This window comes from Phyllostomus hastatus, unplaced genomic scaffold, assembly GCF_019186645.2.
Source record: "Phyllostomus hastatus isolate PE091 unplaced genomic scaffold, TTU_PhHast_1.1 phas_scaffold_78, whole genome shotgun sequence".
NCBI classification, from domain to species: Eukaryota; Metazoa; Chordata; class Mammalia; order Chiroptera; family Phyllostomidae; genus Phyllostomus; species Phyllostomus hastatus.
Window position 1 is genome coordinate 69889429 of NW_025334041.1, and position 18311 is coordinate 69907739.

Sequence of the window (18311 nt, forward strand, 5' to 3'; positions counted from 1 at the left end):
CACCCTTTGCAGTTTCTCTGCAGACCACACATAGCACACCCTCACAGGTCAGAATGAAAGTCTGTCCTCAGGACTCAGTTACCTCTGACAATGTAAGGATCAACAGCGTGCATGCCAAATACCGTTTCTGAAAACATCATAGTTGATCCATATCAGCATTGTTTGCCCACAACCACTTTTCACCCAATGAAGCACCAATTTAAATGTGCCTGCAGATTATCTGCAAAGTGAACAGCTCACCTGAGTAGACACACGTGCAACTGCAGGCTGGTTGTAGCCGCAGTGCTGTCCTGACACCCTGGCCGCGTTCTCCCACAGAACAGATACAGGAATCCGCACACCACTGTCACACCCACACGGCACTCTCTGACATATGACATTAAAAACCTCGATCTCCTGAAAAAAATCACAAAATAGTTTCAGTATCTGTGAACCTTGCACACATTTTTGCTCAGTGAAACTGCTTTGATGATGCCTGTTCAAGTATCTGCAAATATTGAGAAAACACCCACAGACACTGTCCTCATTTGCCACCGTCTCACAGTTTGCAGAAACCAACGCAAGGAACACGAACACAGATTGTCCCTGCAGACAAGCACACTCCAGATGGTTAGACATAAGCCTGGAGGTCTGGTCCCGATGCCAGCCCCACCTGTACCCTTTCTACCCAACACGGCCTCTGAGATGCCCGTGCACCCTCCCTGCAGGCTCATGGGCTGTCCAAGCAGAACACAGGAGTGCACTCAGTACCCACAAGCACAGTGAATACAGGGAAATGAGGGACACACGGGCAGCAGGAGAAGGACAAGAGAGAAGCAAGAAAGGGCAGATGGCAGGAGACAATGCTGGACAGAACAGGAAAAAGGGCATCGAGGGCTCTGTGTCCTGCCACCTTGAATACTGACGGGGCAACAAGGTGAGCGTCCGGGGCTCAACTGCTGCTTCAAAGCCTCTGAAATAATGCTGTGCTTGGCTAAGAGATCCTGGGGAACCAGAGCTAAGTGTAGAAACTCTCAAAACACCGAGAAGAGCTTATATGCCTCAATTTATGCCATTCAAAGTTGGTGTCTTATATCAGGTCTCCCAGATGAACCCCACAGATTTGGTATCTGCACTTCTGTATTATAAGATTAACATCACTGAAAGCAAGAAAAAAAAGACAGACCAGAAATATCACATCTTAGGCAAATGAGCTGAAAATCCCTTAGAGTGACACCCTATTTTTTCCACTCATTTCTAAAGTCAGAGGACACCTGGCATGGTGTTTAGGTAAAGAAACGGAATTCCTGGTACGCACGGTTTCCTGAGGGCACAGGAAATAAAGTGACCACGGAAATGTATATGCCTCCAGGCCTAGCTGAGCACAATTTCTAGGTAAAAACAGGAGTCTCAGCCATGGGTGGAAAGCATGTGCGCCCTTGTAATTTGTTGGTAGGCACTGTTTTCTGCCTCAAAGACAAAGTCTAACTTAAATGCATGTTGGTTGCTGGCCAGGTTTCCAACATTTTGGCTCACTTGTACATACAGCTGAAATGTAGGTTACATCCCACTTGTGCTTTTTGGTCATTCAGAAGGAAATAAAACCACTGCTACCAAGAGAAAAAGAAGTTTGTCTTCCACTCGGAGTCAAGGAACCTGTGCCCTAAGATGCCCTTTCCGGTGGTGAATACGAATAGGCTCATTTGTGTAGCATTCCCCATGGTGACCAAAAGTGAGGCTGTGTCAGACACTGAACGCATGGAATCCTTTGTCTTAATTAACAAGTACAGTGAGAGTCATGGAATTTGGCCAAGCCTCATAAATCTGCTGAAAGAATCAAGACTCTGTCAGAGAAGCTTAACTAGAACCAACTGAGCCCTCTGGAGAATTAATAGATTCCCCGCGAGTGGCTGACACCCACTCTCCTGTCACTTCTAGGAGCTCCACAGACACGACTGTGCTCATTAACCAGCAACCCTCCTACCCACCGATGACAAGTTTATCCCCGCTGAGCACAAAATTCAGAGATGATAAATTTACTCCTGCTTATAAAAACGAAGCTTTCCTCAGGGCAGTAAAAATGCTACAGCCTTTAAGGAAATCAAGACATCATCTGATAACCTACTTTCATTAACAGAGCCTGGTCCTCTTGTCAGGACAATGCCTCACTGCCAGGGAGCGCTGCTCCAAAGTAACTGGGAGGGAGAAAATGGAGGGGGTGAGAGGCCACCCTTCTCAGCTCTGAGCACCTCTGGTATTTAAAAGAACACAGTCTTTCCTTGGTGACATGATAGAGCTCCCACCTGTCCCCTGACTGGGACGGGGCTGGCACACAATGACTCCTCCACCGTATCAGCACATGGGCATTATCATCAGCCAAGCTCCATCCTAAACTATGGGAAAGTCCTGGGTTCAGCCACCATATGGCCCATCCTGTCCCCCAAAGGCCACAAAATACCCCCATTTCCTACAGTATCCACCTAGAGGACTATATCTGCCCTTGTAAATCCAGCAGTGCTCAATTTCCTATCTCTGTCTTTGATCATGATTCCCAAAGATTTAAGTCTTCTCTTGGTGTGAACTTAGTATGGTCCCCAGTGTTGACTCAAACAAACTCTCATTCCCCAAATACTTAGGTCACATTTCCCCAGCCATCCTTCTAGGATGGAGAAGACAAACTCAGGAAAGCTTGCAAAAATTGTATGTTAACAACCCATCTAAACTGTACGTGAAAGCTTCGACAATATTAACCTAGATAATTTACACAAATTATAGTCCCCTATTCCCCTTCTTAATATAAGTGACCCATTCTCATCAAAGTCCACTCATGTGAGCACCCCTTTTTATTTTGGTCTGTATAAGCACCAGACCACAGGCTGCCCTCCTTCCACACTGTCTTGACTGCATTGTTTCACTCAAAAATGCTCCCATGTGTCCCTGCCACTCTCAGATTTAAGTCCACTTCTTTCAACAGACAGTAAGGCTTTAACATAGTCAGCCTGTATACATGAGCCTCTTATTTCTAGACTCAAAGCTGCTGTTCACTCTTCACCTGTCATAACCTTTCACTGCTGTCTGCTGAGCACAGCCCTACCTCTCACCTTTGGACACAGAAAAGCTGTCTTCTCCCTGGAACCTGGCAGGCCTGCCCATCCAATCAGTCAAAGCCATTGACCGCTCAGGCTCCAGCCCAACTCCATAGGGCCCACAAAGGCAGGCAGAGCCAGCTCAGTCTCACTTACAACTGAGGGATACTCTCAGTCCACTGTTCTGACCCCAGGAATGTCTGGACGTCATATTTATAAATGCAGATATTTTAATGAGAAGTGTATCAGCAGCAATAAATTTTCATTCATTAAGCATTGTCTGGGTCATTTCTTAGGTATTGCCTATAAAATACAACTTTTTAGACAGTTTTCATCTATGACTAAATTACACTGTTAAGTCTTAACTTTATCTGGTGCTGAGTATTTCATCCAAGTCTAAACTTTTCCTCTTTTTTAAAAAATATTTTATTTATTTACTTATTTTTAGAAAAATGGAAAGGGAGAGGGAAAGAGAGGGAGAGAAACATTGATGTGCCAGAGAAATATTGAGATTGGCTGCCTCTTACGTGCTCCCAACCAGGGACCTGGCCCACAACCCAGGAATTGTCCTGACCAGGAATTGAACCTGCAACCTTTCCATTCGTGGGAGGACACCCAACCCTCTGAGGCACACCCATCAGGGCTAAACTTTTCCTCTTATCCAGTCCAAATGTGCTCACGATCAACAGTGGGCTCAACACGGCCAATGTTACATGTATACATCCATCTAACCACCAACTGGCTAAAGCCAATATTAATTTCATAGAATCTTAAAATTTTAAACAATTAAAAAATTTAAAAAGAGGACTTCTGGACAAGATGGAGGCATAGGTAGATAAACTTTGCTTCCTTTCACAACCAAAAGAAGGACAACAACAAATTTAAAAACAAAAAATAACCAGAACTGCCAGAAAATGGAACTGTATAGAGGTCTGACAACAAAAGAGTTAAAGAAGAAACATTCATTCAGACCTGTAGGAGGGGCAGCAACAGGCAGATGGGGTGGAGAGGACTCATGGCAGGGTGGAGACAGGAGGACCTGGGTGTGTGAGGCAGTGGCTGGCAGACTGGGTGATCCCACATTTGCATGATAATAAACCAGGAGGAACAATTGGGGAGCAAGACACACCATGCAACCCAGGGTTCCAGTGTGGGAAAATAAAGCCTCAAAACCTCTGACTAAAAAATCCTGTAGGGGTTGAGGCAGCAGGAGAAACTCCCAGCTCACAGGAGAGGTTTTTTTTGAGAGACCCACAGGGTCCTAGAATGTACACAAACCCATCCACCTGGGAATCAGCACTAGAAGGGCTAAATTTGCTTGTGGGAAGTGGAGGAAGTGACTGAAAGCCAGCTGAGGGCTGAGACAGAGGCATTGTTCCCTCTTGGACCCCTCCCCCACATTCAGCACCACAGTGAAGGAACCTGGGTTGCCCTCCCTGGCTAATACCTGAGGCTCCACCCCTTACTACATAACAGGCATGCTGAGACAAAAAAATATATATAGCCCAAATGAAAGAACAGATCAAAGCTCCAGAACAAATACAACTAAGTGATGAAGAGATAGCTAACCTATCAGATGCACAGTTCAAAACACTGGTAATCAGGATGCTCACAGAAATGGTTGAGTATGGTCACAAAATAGAGTAAAAAGTGAAGGCTATGCAAAGTGAAATAAAGGAAAATATACAGGGAACCAACAGTACAGGAAGGAAACTGGGACTCAAATCAACGGTTTGGACCAGAAGGAAGAAATAAACATTCATCCAGAACAGAATGAAGACGCAAGAATTTTTTTAAAATGAGGAGAAGCTTAGGAACTTCCAGGACAACTTTAAATGTTCCAATGTCTGAATCATAGGGATGCCAGAAGGAGAAGACAAAGAGCAAGAAATCAAAAACTTATATGAACAAATAATGAAGGAGAACCTCCTCAATCTGGCAAAAGAAAGAAAAAAGAGAGAGAGAGAGAGACATCCAGGAAGCCCAGGAAGCTCAGAGAGTACCAAACAAGTTGGACCCAAGGAAGCACACACCAAGGTACATCATAATTACATTACCCAAGATTAAAGGTAAGAAGTGAATCTTAAAAGCAGCAAGAGAAAAGGATACAGTTGCCTACAAAGCAGTTCCCATAAGACTGTCAGCTGATTTCTCAAAAGAGACCTTGCAGGCAAGAAGGGACTGGAAAGAAGTATTCCAAGCCATGAAAGGCATGGACCTATGTCCAAGATTACTCTATCCATCATAGCTATCATTTAGAATGGAAGGGCAGATAAAGTGCTTCCCAGATAAGGTCAAGTTAAAGGAGTTCATCATCACCAAGCCCTTATTATATGAAATGTTACAGGGACTTTCTAAGAAAAAAAAGATGATCAAAACTATGAACAGGAAAATGAAAACAAACTCACAACCATCAACAACCAAACCTAAAAATAAAAACAAAAACAAACTAAGCAAACAACTAGAACAGGAACAAATTCACAGAAATAGAGATCACATGGAGGGTTATCAGTGGGAAGGGGTCGGGGAAGAATGGGGGGAAAAGTACAGAGAATAAGGAGCATAAATGGTAGGTAGAGCATAGACATGAGAGATTAAGAATAGTATGGGAAACGGAGAAGCCAAAGAACTTATATGTACGACCCATGGACATGAACTAAGGTGAGGGAATGATGGTGGGAGCGGGGTACAGGGCAGAGGGGAATAAAGAGAAGAAAATGAGAAACTGTAATAGCATAATCAAGAGAATATATTAAAAATTTTTTTAAAATTAAAAAGACTTAAGAATGAAAGCACAATACTTTGCCCATAAAAAGGGGCTCAAGAAAAACTTGGAGCATGAGATAGAGTCTGGGCTCTACTGTATTCTACAAATATATCGGCCTTTACCCCCTGGGAACAAACCAGCCCTGCGTTTGGACTTTTAAAGTGACATCATTTGGTGTGACAAAAAATTGAACTCTAGTGCCAGAGTGAAAAATAATCTAAATATTTTTTGGATGATCTTTTAGAAAGTGGCTCTTCTATTTTGGTAAGGTTTGTGCTGTGACTGGCCATGGACATCTATTACTTGGCTGCTAGACTTTCACCCTTCCCTCACCCCTCTCTGGTGACCCCACCTCCATGCCTCCAGCTGCCCATGACTGGACTCTACTCTGAAACTTTCAGTTGTGCAACAAATGTGGCACCAGTCGAGCAGTTGCTACCCAGAACTCTGTACATTTAATCCAAACCAGATGGCTTCCAGGCCTAGCTCACCCTTTCCCAAATTCTCCCATTTCTGTGGTGCTCTCATCCACCAGCCTCCAGATCTGCTTCCCTCAAGCCCCTAAGCCTGCTGACTGTTCTCGCACAATGTCTTAGGATGCACCCCTGCCCCACGGCACAGGTGCCACTGTCAGTTCTGATAATTTGATGCCAACCTTGATCCCCAGCCTCCTTCTCCCCACCTCGCCCACTGCTTCCACTGTGAAAAATCTGGCACTGATGGCATCCACATGCCTTTCCTCACCTCTCCAGTCTCAGCCCCTGTTCTCTGGTGCAGACCACCCTCTCTGGTGGATCCTCACTATTGTTACTCCTTGACTGTCCTCAGTCCAACAATCCCTTCCCTGTTACCTTCCCATCAACTCAAATCCCATCTCTCTCTTGAGCCCAGCTGGCACAGTGGTCACCAGCACAGGCCCAGAGTCAGACGGACTGGATTTGAAATCATCATCTGCCACTACCAGGTGCACGTCCTTGGACAAGTCACAACCTCTCACTGAGCCTCAGCTTCCTCAAAAGTCCTGTGCAAACTGGGGCCAGCTTCCTGAAGTTGGTATGCGGAGAGATGGGAAGGCTGTTTGCTGTGAGCAGTGGCTGGCATGGCATCAGCACCCAGTCCTGTGTACCTTTAAGAAGCTTTCTCTAACCTCCCGTCACCCTGATTTCTTCCTGTTGACATCTTGGTGTGACTCGCACACACTGGGTTTTTCTTTTTTAAATTGTTCTTTGGTATTTAGGTGCAGATGCTGGCCTTCTCTCAGGGGTGAGACTGTGGGCTCCAGAAGACCACCTGTGTCTTGGTTTGGACTTTGTCTTATGCCTGTCACATCCACAATGCCCACAGTCACAACCCAGTTTTGTGGAACTGGGCCACAGTGTTTTGTGGGGTTGAGCCCTGAAGTTGGCGTCTCCCCTTCATCAGCTGGCTGAGTTCATGGGGTGAGCACCTCTCATCTTTTCTGCACTAACAACAAAAGTCAACCTCCCAACTGGAGGGCAGAGGCAGGGCACCCTGATCTGTTGGTTCTCCCCTCGCCTTGGGTGTTAGGGTGACACATGCTCTGAGCCAATAGCAGTTGGCCTCTCCGCCACCTGCTCTGATCTCCCTGGAGAGGCCAACTGCTATGCTGTGCCCCAAAGGAGAGGGGCACAGACACTGGTGGCAGGTCCTCTGAGCCAGGCCTGCACGGCTACTTCACCTGAGCTGCGTGTTCACCGTGACCCGCTGACATTTCACTCCCCACTCCCTCTTCCCTCACCGACTTAAATAGGAAAAAAACACTCAAAATGAAAGCATTTGTGGTATCTGCTCTGCCTTTGTTGCTGATTCAAGGGCTGCTGCCTGGTGAGAGTGAGGGGTGCCGCAGAACGAGCTCCCACAGAGCCAGGCCCCACCTGGCAGGCTGCTCCTTAAAGGCGCTGGCTGAAATCATTTTCTTAATTCAATATCAATTGTGTTAACTGCTCTTAAGTATCCAAGTGCCATTTATTTCAGTAGAGTCACAGAGGCTTGCACCTGTTTGAGTCTAGTTCTCCTTGGTTCAGCCATTTCTCCTCATGTACCAAAAGACCAGCCTCACAATACAGGGAGAACAACGTATTTCTAGATGGCCTGTCCCCACTCTGAACATGAGCTGCAGTGGCCAGTACATCATTTATGTACAATGGTCCCCCAACCCATGTCCCCTGCTGCCACTTCTGAAAGGGACACAGGACTTTGTAACATGGAAGGACGTCAAACTCAAGGAAATAGTTGTACCCAGAATAGCTTTCATTATGACATGTTGATGCAAATGATGGGGGGGGGGTGGTTAAGAGAAACCAAATGCACCATCATGCTCATCTTCTCTTTGACATGCAGCTGGTAAGATTGGAAATAGTGGACAGAGCTGACCTTGACACATGGCACAAGGGACTCTGAAATCCTGTCTCAGAATATTCTTTCAGCTTCTCTCAATCCCTGTGACAGGATCTTGGGAAATAGGGGGTCTCGCCCCAGGTGCCAAGCTTTAGGGAGCCCTGCTCTGACATTCCTCCAGTTGCAGCCTTTCCCAAGGGTCATGGGCAGTGTCCACCTGGGGCTCACACCCCATTTCCCTAGATGCCCAGGGCTCACTAGGGCACGCTTCCCCAGCGCATATAACCTGAGCCCCTTCCCTGGGAGTGCTCCTCCTCCTGGTGTTAGTGGGGATAGACAGGTCTTGGTCATCTACACTGGGGGATGCACACTGTGTGGGGCAGAGCTGTGGCGGGAGAGAGCCGGTGAGCTGGGGAGGCTCATCCCCCTGCTGCAGAGTCCATGCCCTTCCAGGAGCCAGAGAATTCTAAATTTGGACCAGGCCATGAAGCTACATTTGCCCAGGCAGGAAAATGGAGTGTATTTTCTCCAACACCTTGCAAGCTTGCTCTGCCCTCTTGCCCCACACAGAGCAAGGCAGGATCATGCCAGAGAGTGAAGACCCGATGCTAATACACAGACTGGCCCAAACCTCCGCAAAGCCAGGCCCCTTCAATAGTACCTGGACAGTGTTCAGTCTGGCAGAGAACAAGGTCTTCACCTCACATACCTCCAGGGCAGATGAGGAACCAGTATCTTCTTAGGGACAGCAGCAACATGGAGGCTGACACCTGCCCCTACACGGAAGGTCCCACCTGGAGGAATGGGACAGCTGAGCATCAGGGGCGGGTGCTGTGCTCTGGGAGCAGTGTCCTCCCATGCTGAGGCTTTCCTGGCACCAGGGCAGTGGGTCCCAGGTCCCTGGCTTGAGCTGACTTACCCCTGGGCGCCCCGAGGGTTAGGCTCACCTGTGCCTACATCCCAGGGTCCTGGCTGGGACCCTCTGCTTATTCTGTGGCCTAAGGTGGACCTTGGTGGTGGCTGTCCCTCAGCTCTCTTCTCTCCTCTGTGTGGCAGCAATGCCCTCAGCTTATTTTGCAGAACTGTCACGCCAGGCTTCTGAAGTCCCCCACCCACCTCTTCTTCACAACAACAGGGAAATGTTGAAAGACAGACAGCCAACAAGAGGAGGGCTTCATCTTTGCAGGAAGAACTCTTGCTTTCTTTTCAGAATCAGCACAGAGGGGGAGCAGGGGCTGTAGCTTCTTGACAACCGGCAGTTGTGAGGTTCCAGGCTCCAGCCCATTGGGATGTGATGAAAGGGTGAGGAGCCCAGGCCCTGTCCCGCAGGTTGCTCCTCTGTGGCTGCTGGCCTGCTTCTCCTTCCGGCTCACAAAGTCCATTGCAGAGAGCCCGCAGGACATGGCACGTGCCACGCCCTGTGCTCCATGACCACATTTGGAGCACAGTGGGAACTTAGAGGGAGCCTCTTTTTCGGCAGACGTGGTCTGGTTCTTCGTAACTAAGTATTTCTGCCTGAGTACTGAACTTCAGCACTTCCAGGGGCTCAGCGTCCTGCAAGATGGCAAGGGGACCCTGCTTCTCCAGTGCCGACCTTCCCTTTCAGTCCCCACTGCAGCCCTCTCCTCGCAGATCCTCGTCCTCTCTCTTGCTGGCCACACTCACTTGGTCTCCCGCCTCCCCCCCACACCCTACCCAGGGTCTCTTTCTCCAATGCAGCGTCGCCCCTGGGTCAGGAGAATTTCCCTCATGAAGCCTGCGTGTGAAGTCACTCTCATGGCTCAGTCCCTTCATGGCTTCCTACTGTCCGGCCAGCAAAGGCCATGCTCTGTAAGGAAGCGTCCTGCACACCCGCCATCCTCCCACCCCACTATTGTTTCCTGCCCCTCCCCAAACGCTTCCCTTCTGATAGAGCAGGGGCCCAGGCAGTCCATGAACAAGCCCTTCACCTTGTCACCTTCACCTTTGGTCACACTGTATAGTTTCTCCCAGAATGCACTGCACATTTCTACATTTGAGATCCTATTCATCCTTCAAGGCCCAACCCAAGAAGCCTTCCACAAAGGCACGTCAGAGTCCTGCGACGTCTGCAGCACCCCTCACCTCACAGGCTCCTCACATCTCACTAGCACAGGGCCCTTCTATTCATATCTCACTCCCTTTGCTACATTGAAAAGCATCCTACATCATCTTAGCCCAAAGTCTCACAAGAGGTACTGAAAATTTTGTCAGCAAATAAGTATCTTTGCCCACTCCTTTGACATTTGTAAGGACCCTGCCCACAGAGGGGCAGTGTGGATGAACGGAGACATGCCCTTCTGATGGGCAAAGTGCCAGTTTGGCCAGGCCCTGGAATGGAGCAGCCATGGGGTCTCATTGACATCTCGGGAGCTCTGACTCGCGTCTGAGCCCTGGGAGACAGACGTGGATGACTGGCGGTCAAGTTCCAGATGTGAGTGGTCCTGAAGGGGAGGGGGCAGCCATGGGAGGAGCCAAACCCTGACTGCAGTGTCTGGGCCCCGGAGGGCAGTGGCTTACCCCTCTCCCAGACTGAGCATCGCATGTACATTTCATCTTCTTCCTCTGGTTCTTTCCTACAAAGCTGGTTCTGAAGGGGAGCTTCTTGTGACCTTTGGCTCAGGTCAACCATAACCACAGGAGAGCACACTTATCCAGACTCACAGGTAGAGTCCTTTCAGCCTGTGGCAAATGTGGCAAATGTGGCTGTTCACTCCGGAAGAGATGAGGGCGCAGGCCCCCCAGACCTTCTCTCTGGACCCATATTTTTCTCGTGTACGGGGAGGCTGCCGCCCTCAAATGATGGGATCCTCTCTCCCTCATTCCATGTCATCCAGCACACCAGGCCACCATTTAAAAGAGCATTTGAGTGAGTTTTCAGGAAAAAAAAATCACCATAAATAGCTTCATCAATCCCTAATTACATCGATGTTACATGAAATTTCCCCACCGGATTTTCAGAATCCACACTTTGACTCCCCAGACCAGGGGTGCCAAGTGTCAGTAAAGGAAGGTGAGCACTGAAGAGAACCCTGATTTTCATTACCTTGCAGTCACTTCCCCATCCACTGCCCTGTGTTGAGTCAGGCGTATCTCAACCCTTGCTAAACATTTACCTCTCAGAGGCTTGAATTTTTTTCTTTTCTGTTCTCACATTTCTGAGTAAAAGCCATCATTTTCAAGTTAATAGAGCATTATGTTTTCTCTGCAAATAAAATCCCATAACTCATAAGCTGAGAGAGAGGCAAATTCACGCACAGGAGACACAGCACTATTTTTCCTCCTGACATTTGGGATCTACGCTAGGTTAAAAATGATGTTTTTATCTCCAGTGATTTATCAAACTCCAGATTTCATAAAAGATTAACAGATGCACTGAAGAAAGAATACATCATCTTAATGCTTCATTTTGACACTTTTGGTATCTAAAAAGCATGTGTATCAAAGATCTCCCCTCTCAAAACTCAATAGTTCCCATGATTTACACATTTAATTCTTGTTTTTAAAACACACTTGAAGTGAGAACATGCCAGGAGGCACCTTAAAGAAAATGATCACATTTGAGACATGAAGATTATTTATAGACAAAATACTCAAAGAACTGAAAGAAAATCTGGTCACCAACAGACAGTTGCTTTTTCTATGTTTTTTCTGTAGTTCATTTTGGTTTTTGTGTGGGTGGCTCATGTGAACTCAAAGGTTATTTGCTGAATGTTTTGTGAGATTAGAACATGTTGTCCTTTCAAACCTAAATTTAAGTGTACGTGTATCACAAACGTGTATAGCTTTAGCACCTGCAATATGGGATCATGTTTTTTATATCAAATCATACCTAGAATTGCTGTGATAGATAAAGAGGTTCTCTGCTTCTATTTTTACTCAGCTTAGAAGGTCCTATTCTTAACAGAAAACACACAATATAGAGTTACGCAGTAGAAATTGCTCCTTTCTTATTTTTTTTGTGTTACTCCTGCCTGCCAACTGGGGAGCTGATGAACCCTATTTTGAAACTACCCGGGCTCCAGGAGCTGTAAAGTCAGTATGGACTGCATATCACACAAGGCAGAGTTTGCCACCACACAGTGGAAAACAAGAGGCTCAAATAAGCTTAAAAGTAAGGAGGGCTGACTCTTCTCGCCTCCTTGGCGATGCTGAGCTACCACATCAGGTCCGACACGCACTCAGGGGCCCTGCAAGTTGGGCAGAGACAGTCATCTGCGGGAATGAGAATCCTCCCTCCTTCTGCTGGGTGATGCTCGGCAACTTCTTTAACTTCTATGTGCCTCAGCTTCCTCACGTGGAAACTGGGTAGACAGCGGTCCTTTCCTCATTGCCTCAGCGGGGCATCAGGCAGCGCTCAGCCATCACATTTTGCACAGGCTGAGTTAGCTGTCCCGTGGTTCTAAGGCTCTAGTACCTCCACACACGTCTGTTCACTTAGTCCTCACAGAAAGCCCGTGAGACAGGAAAACTAAGGAGTGCTATTCGGAGACAAACCCAGTAAGAGTTATGAAAAGTGGTACAGGCCAATTTTAATACAGAAAACTATGTGTTGAATAAATACACAAAGAAAACCCTCGGAAAGTTTGAGAACGCTGGAATTCCCACTTCTCTGTGTTCATCTGTAGGAAGGAAAGCCCTGGTGAGTTGGGGTGGGCAGGCTTCCTCAAAGTCTGATGTCTAAAAAGCCTTCTGAGCAAAGCTTTGGGGTTTGCCAGCCCTCGGTCAAGTCCCAGCACCATACTTGTATGGGATCCAGGCAATTGTTCACCTCTGAGCCTCGGTTTCCTCAACAGGCTTTGTGATGTTGTGGAGAAAGGGATGACAACAGCCACGTGCTCAGTGTGGCCGTGGCATGGAGGAAACAGTCAATGGGGACAGCAGGCATCACCACAGTCGTCTGCTGTCATCTGAGGCCCAAAAGACGAGTAACGCTATATTAGCATCTAGTGTGATGCTGGGCAGTCCGCCTTGTAGAACTTCCTTTTTCCCTGTGTCCATTTGCTGATGAGGCACAAAATTAAACTCAATGCAGCCCAGGGCAGGCTCTCCCAAGGGTTCACATGCAGTGAAGTTCAGTCAAATTTCTTCTTTTTTATTTTTCAGAGCCATCATTTGTATTAGCACAAAGGACCCTCTCACTCCTACTTAGCCCTTCCCACCTCACCAGGTGCCTCCCTCAGATTTCCATTGGCTTCCACCCTCCTCTCTCCCTTGGGGAGGATTGTGAAAGTGCCAGTTCTCACTTCCTTTTCTCCTGAAAGTTGCCACCTCCCGCATTTCCAGAGGACGCCTCTCTACTGCCCGAGTCTTTGGGAATGAGGGACCCAGTGACTGCACTGCTCTCAGGAGTGGAGGGGTCTGAAGTTCGTCTTCGTGACCCAGACAGAGAAAAAAAAGCCAGATCATCCCTCCCCAACGTTGGGGTCTCTAAGGTGCTGGTCTGTGAGATCCTTGGCCCTCAAGACCCCCTGTCTGCTTCTGCCACCCACAAATTTAAGGGTGCCAGACAAAGAGAAAGGTCAGCAACAGAGACATCTCCTCCAGCTCCCCAGGCCACCTCCTCAGGGAACTGGGACCACTCTAAAGATAGGCACCCCCAGCAGGGTGTGCCCACAGGAGGGGGGGAGGGCACCCAGATTGTCACAGCTAGTGCCCTCCTACCTCACCAGCCAGACCTTCCCTTCCAGCACAAAACAGTGTAGGACCTATTATCCAAAGAACGAGGCGGTGTACTCACGACCTCTGGTTCCACCCCAGAGGTCAGGTTCGCCCTTCTGGTTGGGAAGGACACAGGCCTCTGGGGACTTCTGTAGCTGAATGTAAAAGAAGTACCCAAACTTACACACGACTTCTGGATGACATTGGGTATTTTGCTTGTCTGAGCTCACATAATGTAATGCACATTCAAGGAGGTGGTAAGTACATTCCCCGAATTTCCCAGAAGATAGATGCCAAACCGAAATGAAGTCAGGGTGCATGTGGTTTGTATAAAGAACACAGGGTCCCATTAACAATGGGAAGGGAGGTGCGGATCCCCTGAAGAACACTGGAACAAGCGCTCATGAGTCAAATACAGGAATGATCCTCTAATTACACACACAACCGATTTTTATTAACAAAGTCCTATTTGGAAATAAAACATCCCTGAAAGGAGTCTGAAATTAATCCTCCAATAGGCAGAAATCCACACTATTTATATATTCTAATTATAATTGCAACCTGCTTGTAATGTGAACATTCTAAGTTATTGGTCCCTTTATTAAGAGCCAAAAGAGAGACTTCCTGCAGCATAATGAGCACTAGTCACAAGCTTTGCGAGGGGGGCGGAGGGGGGGGAAACAAGAGACAGTTCTGCACGGAGCTGGAGGATGGGGGATGTAATTTATTTAATAAAAGTGCTTAGTTGAGGAATTGGTACACCCTTAGGGATTCAGACAGCTCCACGCCTCAGAATTGCTATTTCTAGGGCAAGATAAAAATGTGTATCATAAGAAAATAACAATTTATCATTGTAATGGTCACATCCCACTTCAGAAACCACTAGAGACTGCTTAACATTTTTATTTCAAACCCTGTTTTCCCCGAGTCCTCAGGTGACACACGAATACTGATGCCGGAGGCTTTTCCCCATTTGTTCCTAATAAAAGTGGCTAGATCCCGAGCTCATTTTCATCTGGGGTGACGTAAAGGTCTGTGCATTCACTGGCTGATCCTTCCCCTCCCTCCTGTGCTCCCCTTCCAATGTCTCCACAGGCAACATCAGGCAGCCCTGAAGATGAAGGGGCTCCCCTGCTTCTCCCCTACCCCTCTCCGTTCCGCCCTGCCCCCCTCGCAGCCCCCTTCCTGCCAGGCCTCTTCTGGAGGGTCACCTGCTGTTGGAAGGCAACGATGTGCTGACCACATTCTGCCTGGGTTCTGTGTGCTCAGCATGTCTACCCTGAGAGCCCACTCGGACAGGCCTCCTCATTTTCAATGGATTTCTCTATTTCCAAACGCTCCCAAGATTTGTAATTGTTGCCACTAAATGAATTCTTACTATTTTTCTTCTGTTACTTTATACAGCCAAATCCTTTCCATCTGGCATTAAACCTGAGGCCAATTTTCTGAAAATAATCACCTTTGTTACAGTGGTTATTAACCAATAAAAGGTCTGGATTTCTTTTGTGCTGTAGCAACATCAAATCCTTGATGTTTCTTCCTTGTTTAAGACTTCATACATCAGAACCTAACCTGTCTTTTTTCTTTTGCTTCCTCTTAAGGAACAAGGAACTAAATGTTCCATGTCGATTACAGGAACTACGGATTTTGTAGAGTAATAATAAACAGTAATAAAGCATATATTGAACACTATGGGTCAGATGCTTTCAAGTATCTCCTCAATGGCCCCCTGAGGTAAATATCACAGTATCTGGATTTTGTAAGTAAGGATGAGACCGATGGTCAGAAAGGTCGATTAATAATCACTTGCCATCACAGAATGGGTAGGGGTAAAAAAAAAAAGCCTCTGAATGCAGATAGCCTGACTGGAGATGAGTTCCCCACCCACGATAAACTGTCTTATGCTCTCAACAGGTGGGGTGAGCAGCTCGAGATGTGCCGGTCTGTGTTTCTAAGATGAAGGCACGAGTTTATGATTCTTTGATGGCCTCTTCAAATTTAGTCCCATCTCTAAATGTTTACAAGCTTTTTACCCAGCATCCACATGGCTCAAGGCTCATCCTCGCATCCCAGGGAGGGCGATGGCCGTGGCTGGTACACAGCGAGGAGCCCAGGCACAAGGGCCACAGCCCCCGAGAGCAAAGCCGTGAAACTGTACGTGGAGTGGACGAGAAGACCTGAGTCATCTTGAGTGCTGCATCATATCCCAGGTAAGTTTCAGCCTGATCAATAAATCTGAAAACATAACCCACCAAAGGAAGGGGGGTGGTTTACATAAATGTCCTAGGTGAGGCTGATGCTATGCACCAGGACAGCCCAGGAAGCAGACGCCTTGTGGGCACCAGGGTGAGGCCTCCAAGACCAGCAAGCCCACGTGGATGCTCAGATCCCCACCAAGAACCATGCGGACAGTCCAATCCCTGCACCCTTTGGATTACAACTGAACTCCACTCAGAAATTTTTCCACAGAGAGGATGGAGCAGGTATGTGTGATTCACCAGTTGGGTTTTGATTTGGGGTGAATACACTGGCATTCTGGTTACACTTGAGTTCAGTTAAAGTGAATCAGTTCCCCTGAGCCTCACTCATAGTGAGCTGAAGACAAATTAAAATTTCTGGATCTGCAAACAGGGAACTCGATGCTCCTGAACAACCTGTAGAAAAGGAACCTTTGCCCCCTCAGCCCCTCTCCTCATCCCAAAGAGCAGGAGGTGGCAGTCAATCAGAAGCTGGGACGCTATGGGGCGTTACACCTTTCAATGACTGTAAAAAGGCAGGTCCCCAGTGTGGTGTGCCTGTGGGCTCCCCAACCCCATGCGGAACCTGTGCTCTTGACACAGTCACCTCTGCATTCTTTTTCCAGCCTTTACTCCGGACCCGGGTCCTGAGCTCACTGAGGTCCCAAGGGCTGGACTATCTGCGCCTACACTGCTCACTGCAGTCAGCCCTGGTCCGCTCTGAGGGAGGGTCCTGGCAGCCCCACTGCGGTGGATGACGTGGCACTTTCTCCTCAGGAACTGCCTGGCCAGCAGGTCGGGTGGGATGCTGGCATTCATTGCTGGGTCACTGGTTTGCTCTCAACAGAAACCACCAAGGAATTCCGGCCCTGAGACTTCTTCACTCAGGGAGCCATAGGGCTGGGAGCCAGGCCCTGGAGTTGTGTGGTGACCACACTTGTCCCTGCCTTCCTGGGGGAGCAGTCACCCTGGGTGACAGAGAACCCCACACAGCAAACATGCACAGGGCCTGCCTTTCTCTTCATCGCGCCCCGTCCCCGCCCCCCACCCAGCGGGTTCAGGCATGGCGACCGATCCACTAATTGAGTCTAGAGGTTAAACAATAATTTCAAGAATGATCTTCCATATCATCATGGATTTTACTATTTTCAATGTTTCATTTTATTTCATGTGATTTTGGTCTTTTGAGGTCAAAATGAACATTCAGGGTTTCTCACCCTCTGCATGGCTCACCTTTGGGGCAGGGCTGCCCTTGGTTGTGGCTGCGCTTGCGCTGCAGGACGTCCCTGGCCTCTGCCCACGAGCAAACCCGGCTCCGTTGTGACCACCAAAAATGTCTCAAAATGTCCCTGCATGTCCCCTGGAGGGCACACTTGCCTCTGGTTGAGGCCACAGCTTTAAAAGGCTGAACTGGTTTCTTCCTAACGTAGGGATTAGGCTTAAGTAGTTAGCTCTGGTACTTGACAAACTCCAGGCAGTGATCCTATTAAAAGGCCCTCTCTTTATCTTGAATGCACCTCCCATTTGTTTACTTGGGAACAGCAGTCACTGCTGGGCAGAGGGCCACTGCTGTGGACCCGCCGGCTGCCAGCTGGCTCCTGCCGAGTGCTGCTAGCGATGGCGGGTGCGTGAGGCTCACTGCTCCTGGGTTCAGTGTGGGAGTCTGTGGGTGTCATTCAGCCAGTGTTCCTAGTAAGTGAGAGTTAAGGTACTTGGGAACCCTAAATTCAATACGAGGGCTCAGACTGGCGTGGGGACTGTCTTTTCTCTGCAGAGTCTCATTTCCAGATAGCCTCTGCATCACTCAATTATGAATACTCAGCGAGAGCCACTGACCCCTGTGAATGTGTGCTGGAGACAGGCAGGCGCCATGACACAGACATGAGTTCCAGGCACTGAAGAAGTCCTCCTTCTTGGTCACCACCTGTCAGACCGATAGAAGAAAAAGAAACTGACGATATTCTGAGAGCACCATACATAGCAACAAGGCAGATGGCAAATACACACACTTTCAACACACCCTTAAACCTGGGTATACTGCAGAGCTGGCCTTTCTGACCCACAAAAGCTATTCATTAGATGAAGAAACACCACAAGTTTACATGTATATGTGACTTCCTCACACATATCAACGTGGCCACCACCAGCCAATTCCAGAGATGTAACAGACGGTCAAAAATCAGTGTGAAGAGAGGGCATGTGAAT

At 48.0% G+C, this 18311-nt stretch overlaps 1 protein-coding gene across 1 annotated transcript in view; it reads right to left on the reverse strand.

Annotated features, from left to right (window-relative positions):
- The window catches only part of ACOXL (acyl-CoA oxidase like), a 272913-nt gene that overhangs the window by 38942 nt on the left and 215660 nt on the right, over window positions 1-18311 (reverse strand). Inside the window, 3 exon segments of the mRNA XM_045827274.1 lie at window positions 2105-2130; window positions 2133-2174; window positions 17943-18030. Of these exon segments, the coding sequence (XP_045683230.1) occupies window positions 2105-2130; window positions 2133-2174; window positions 17943-18030 (156 nt within the window).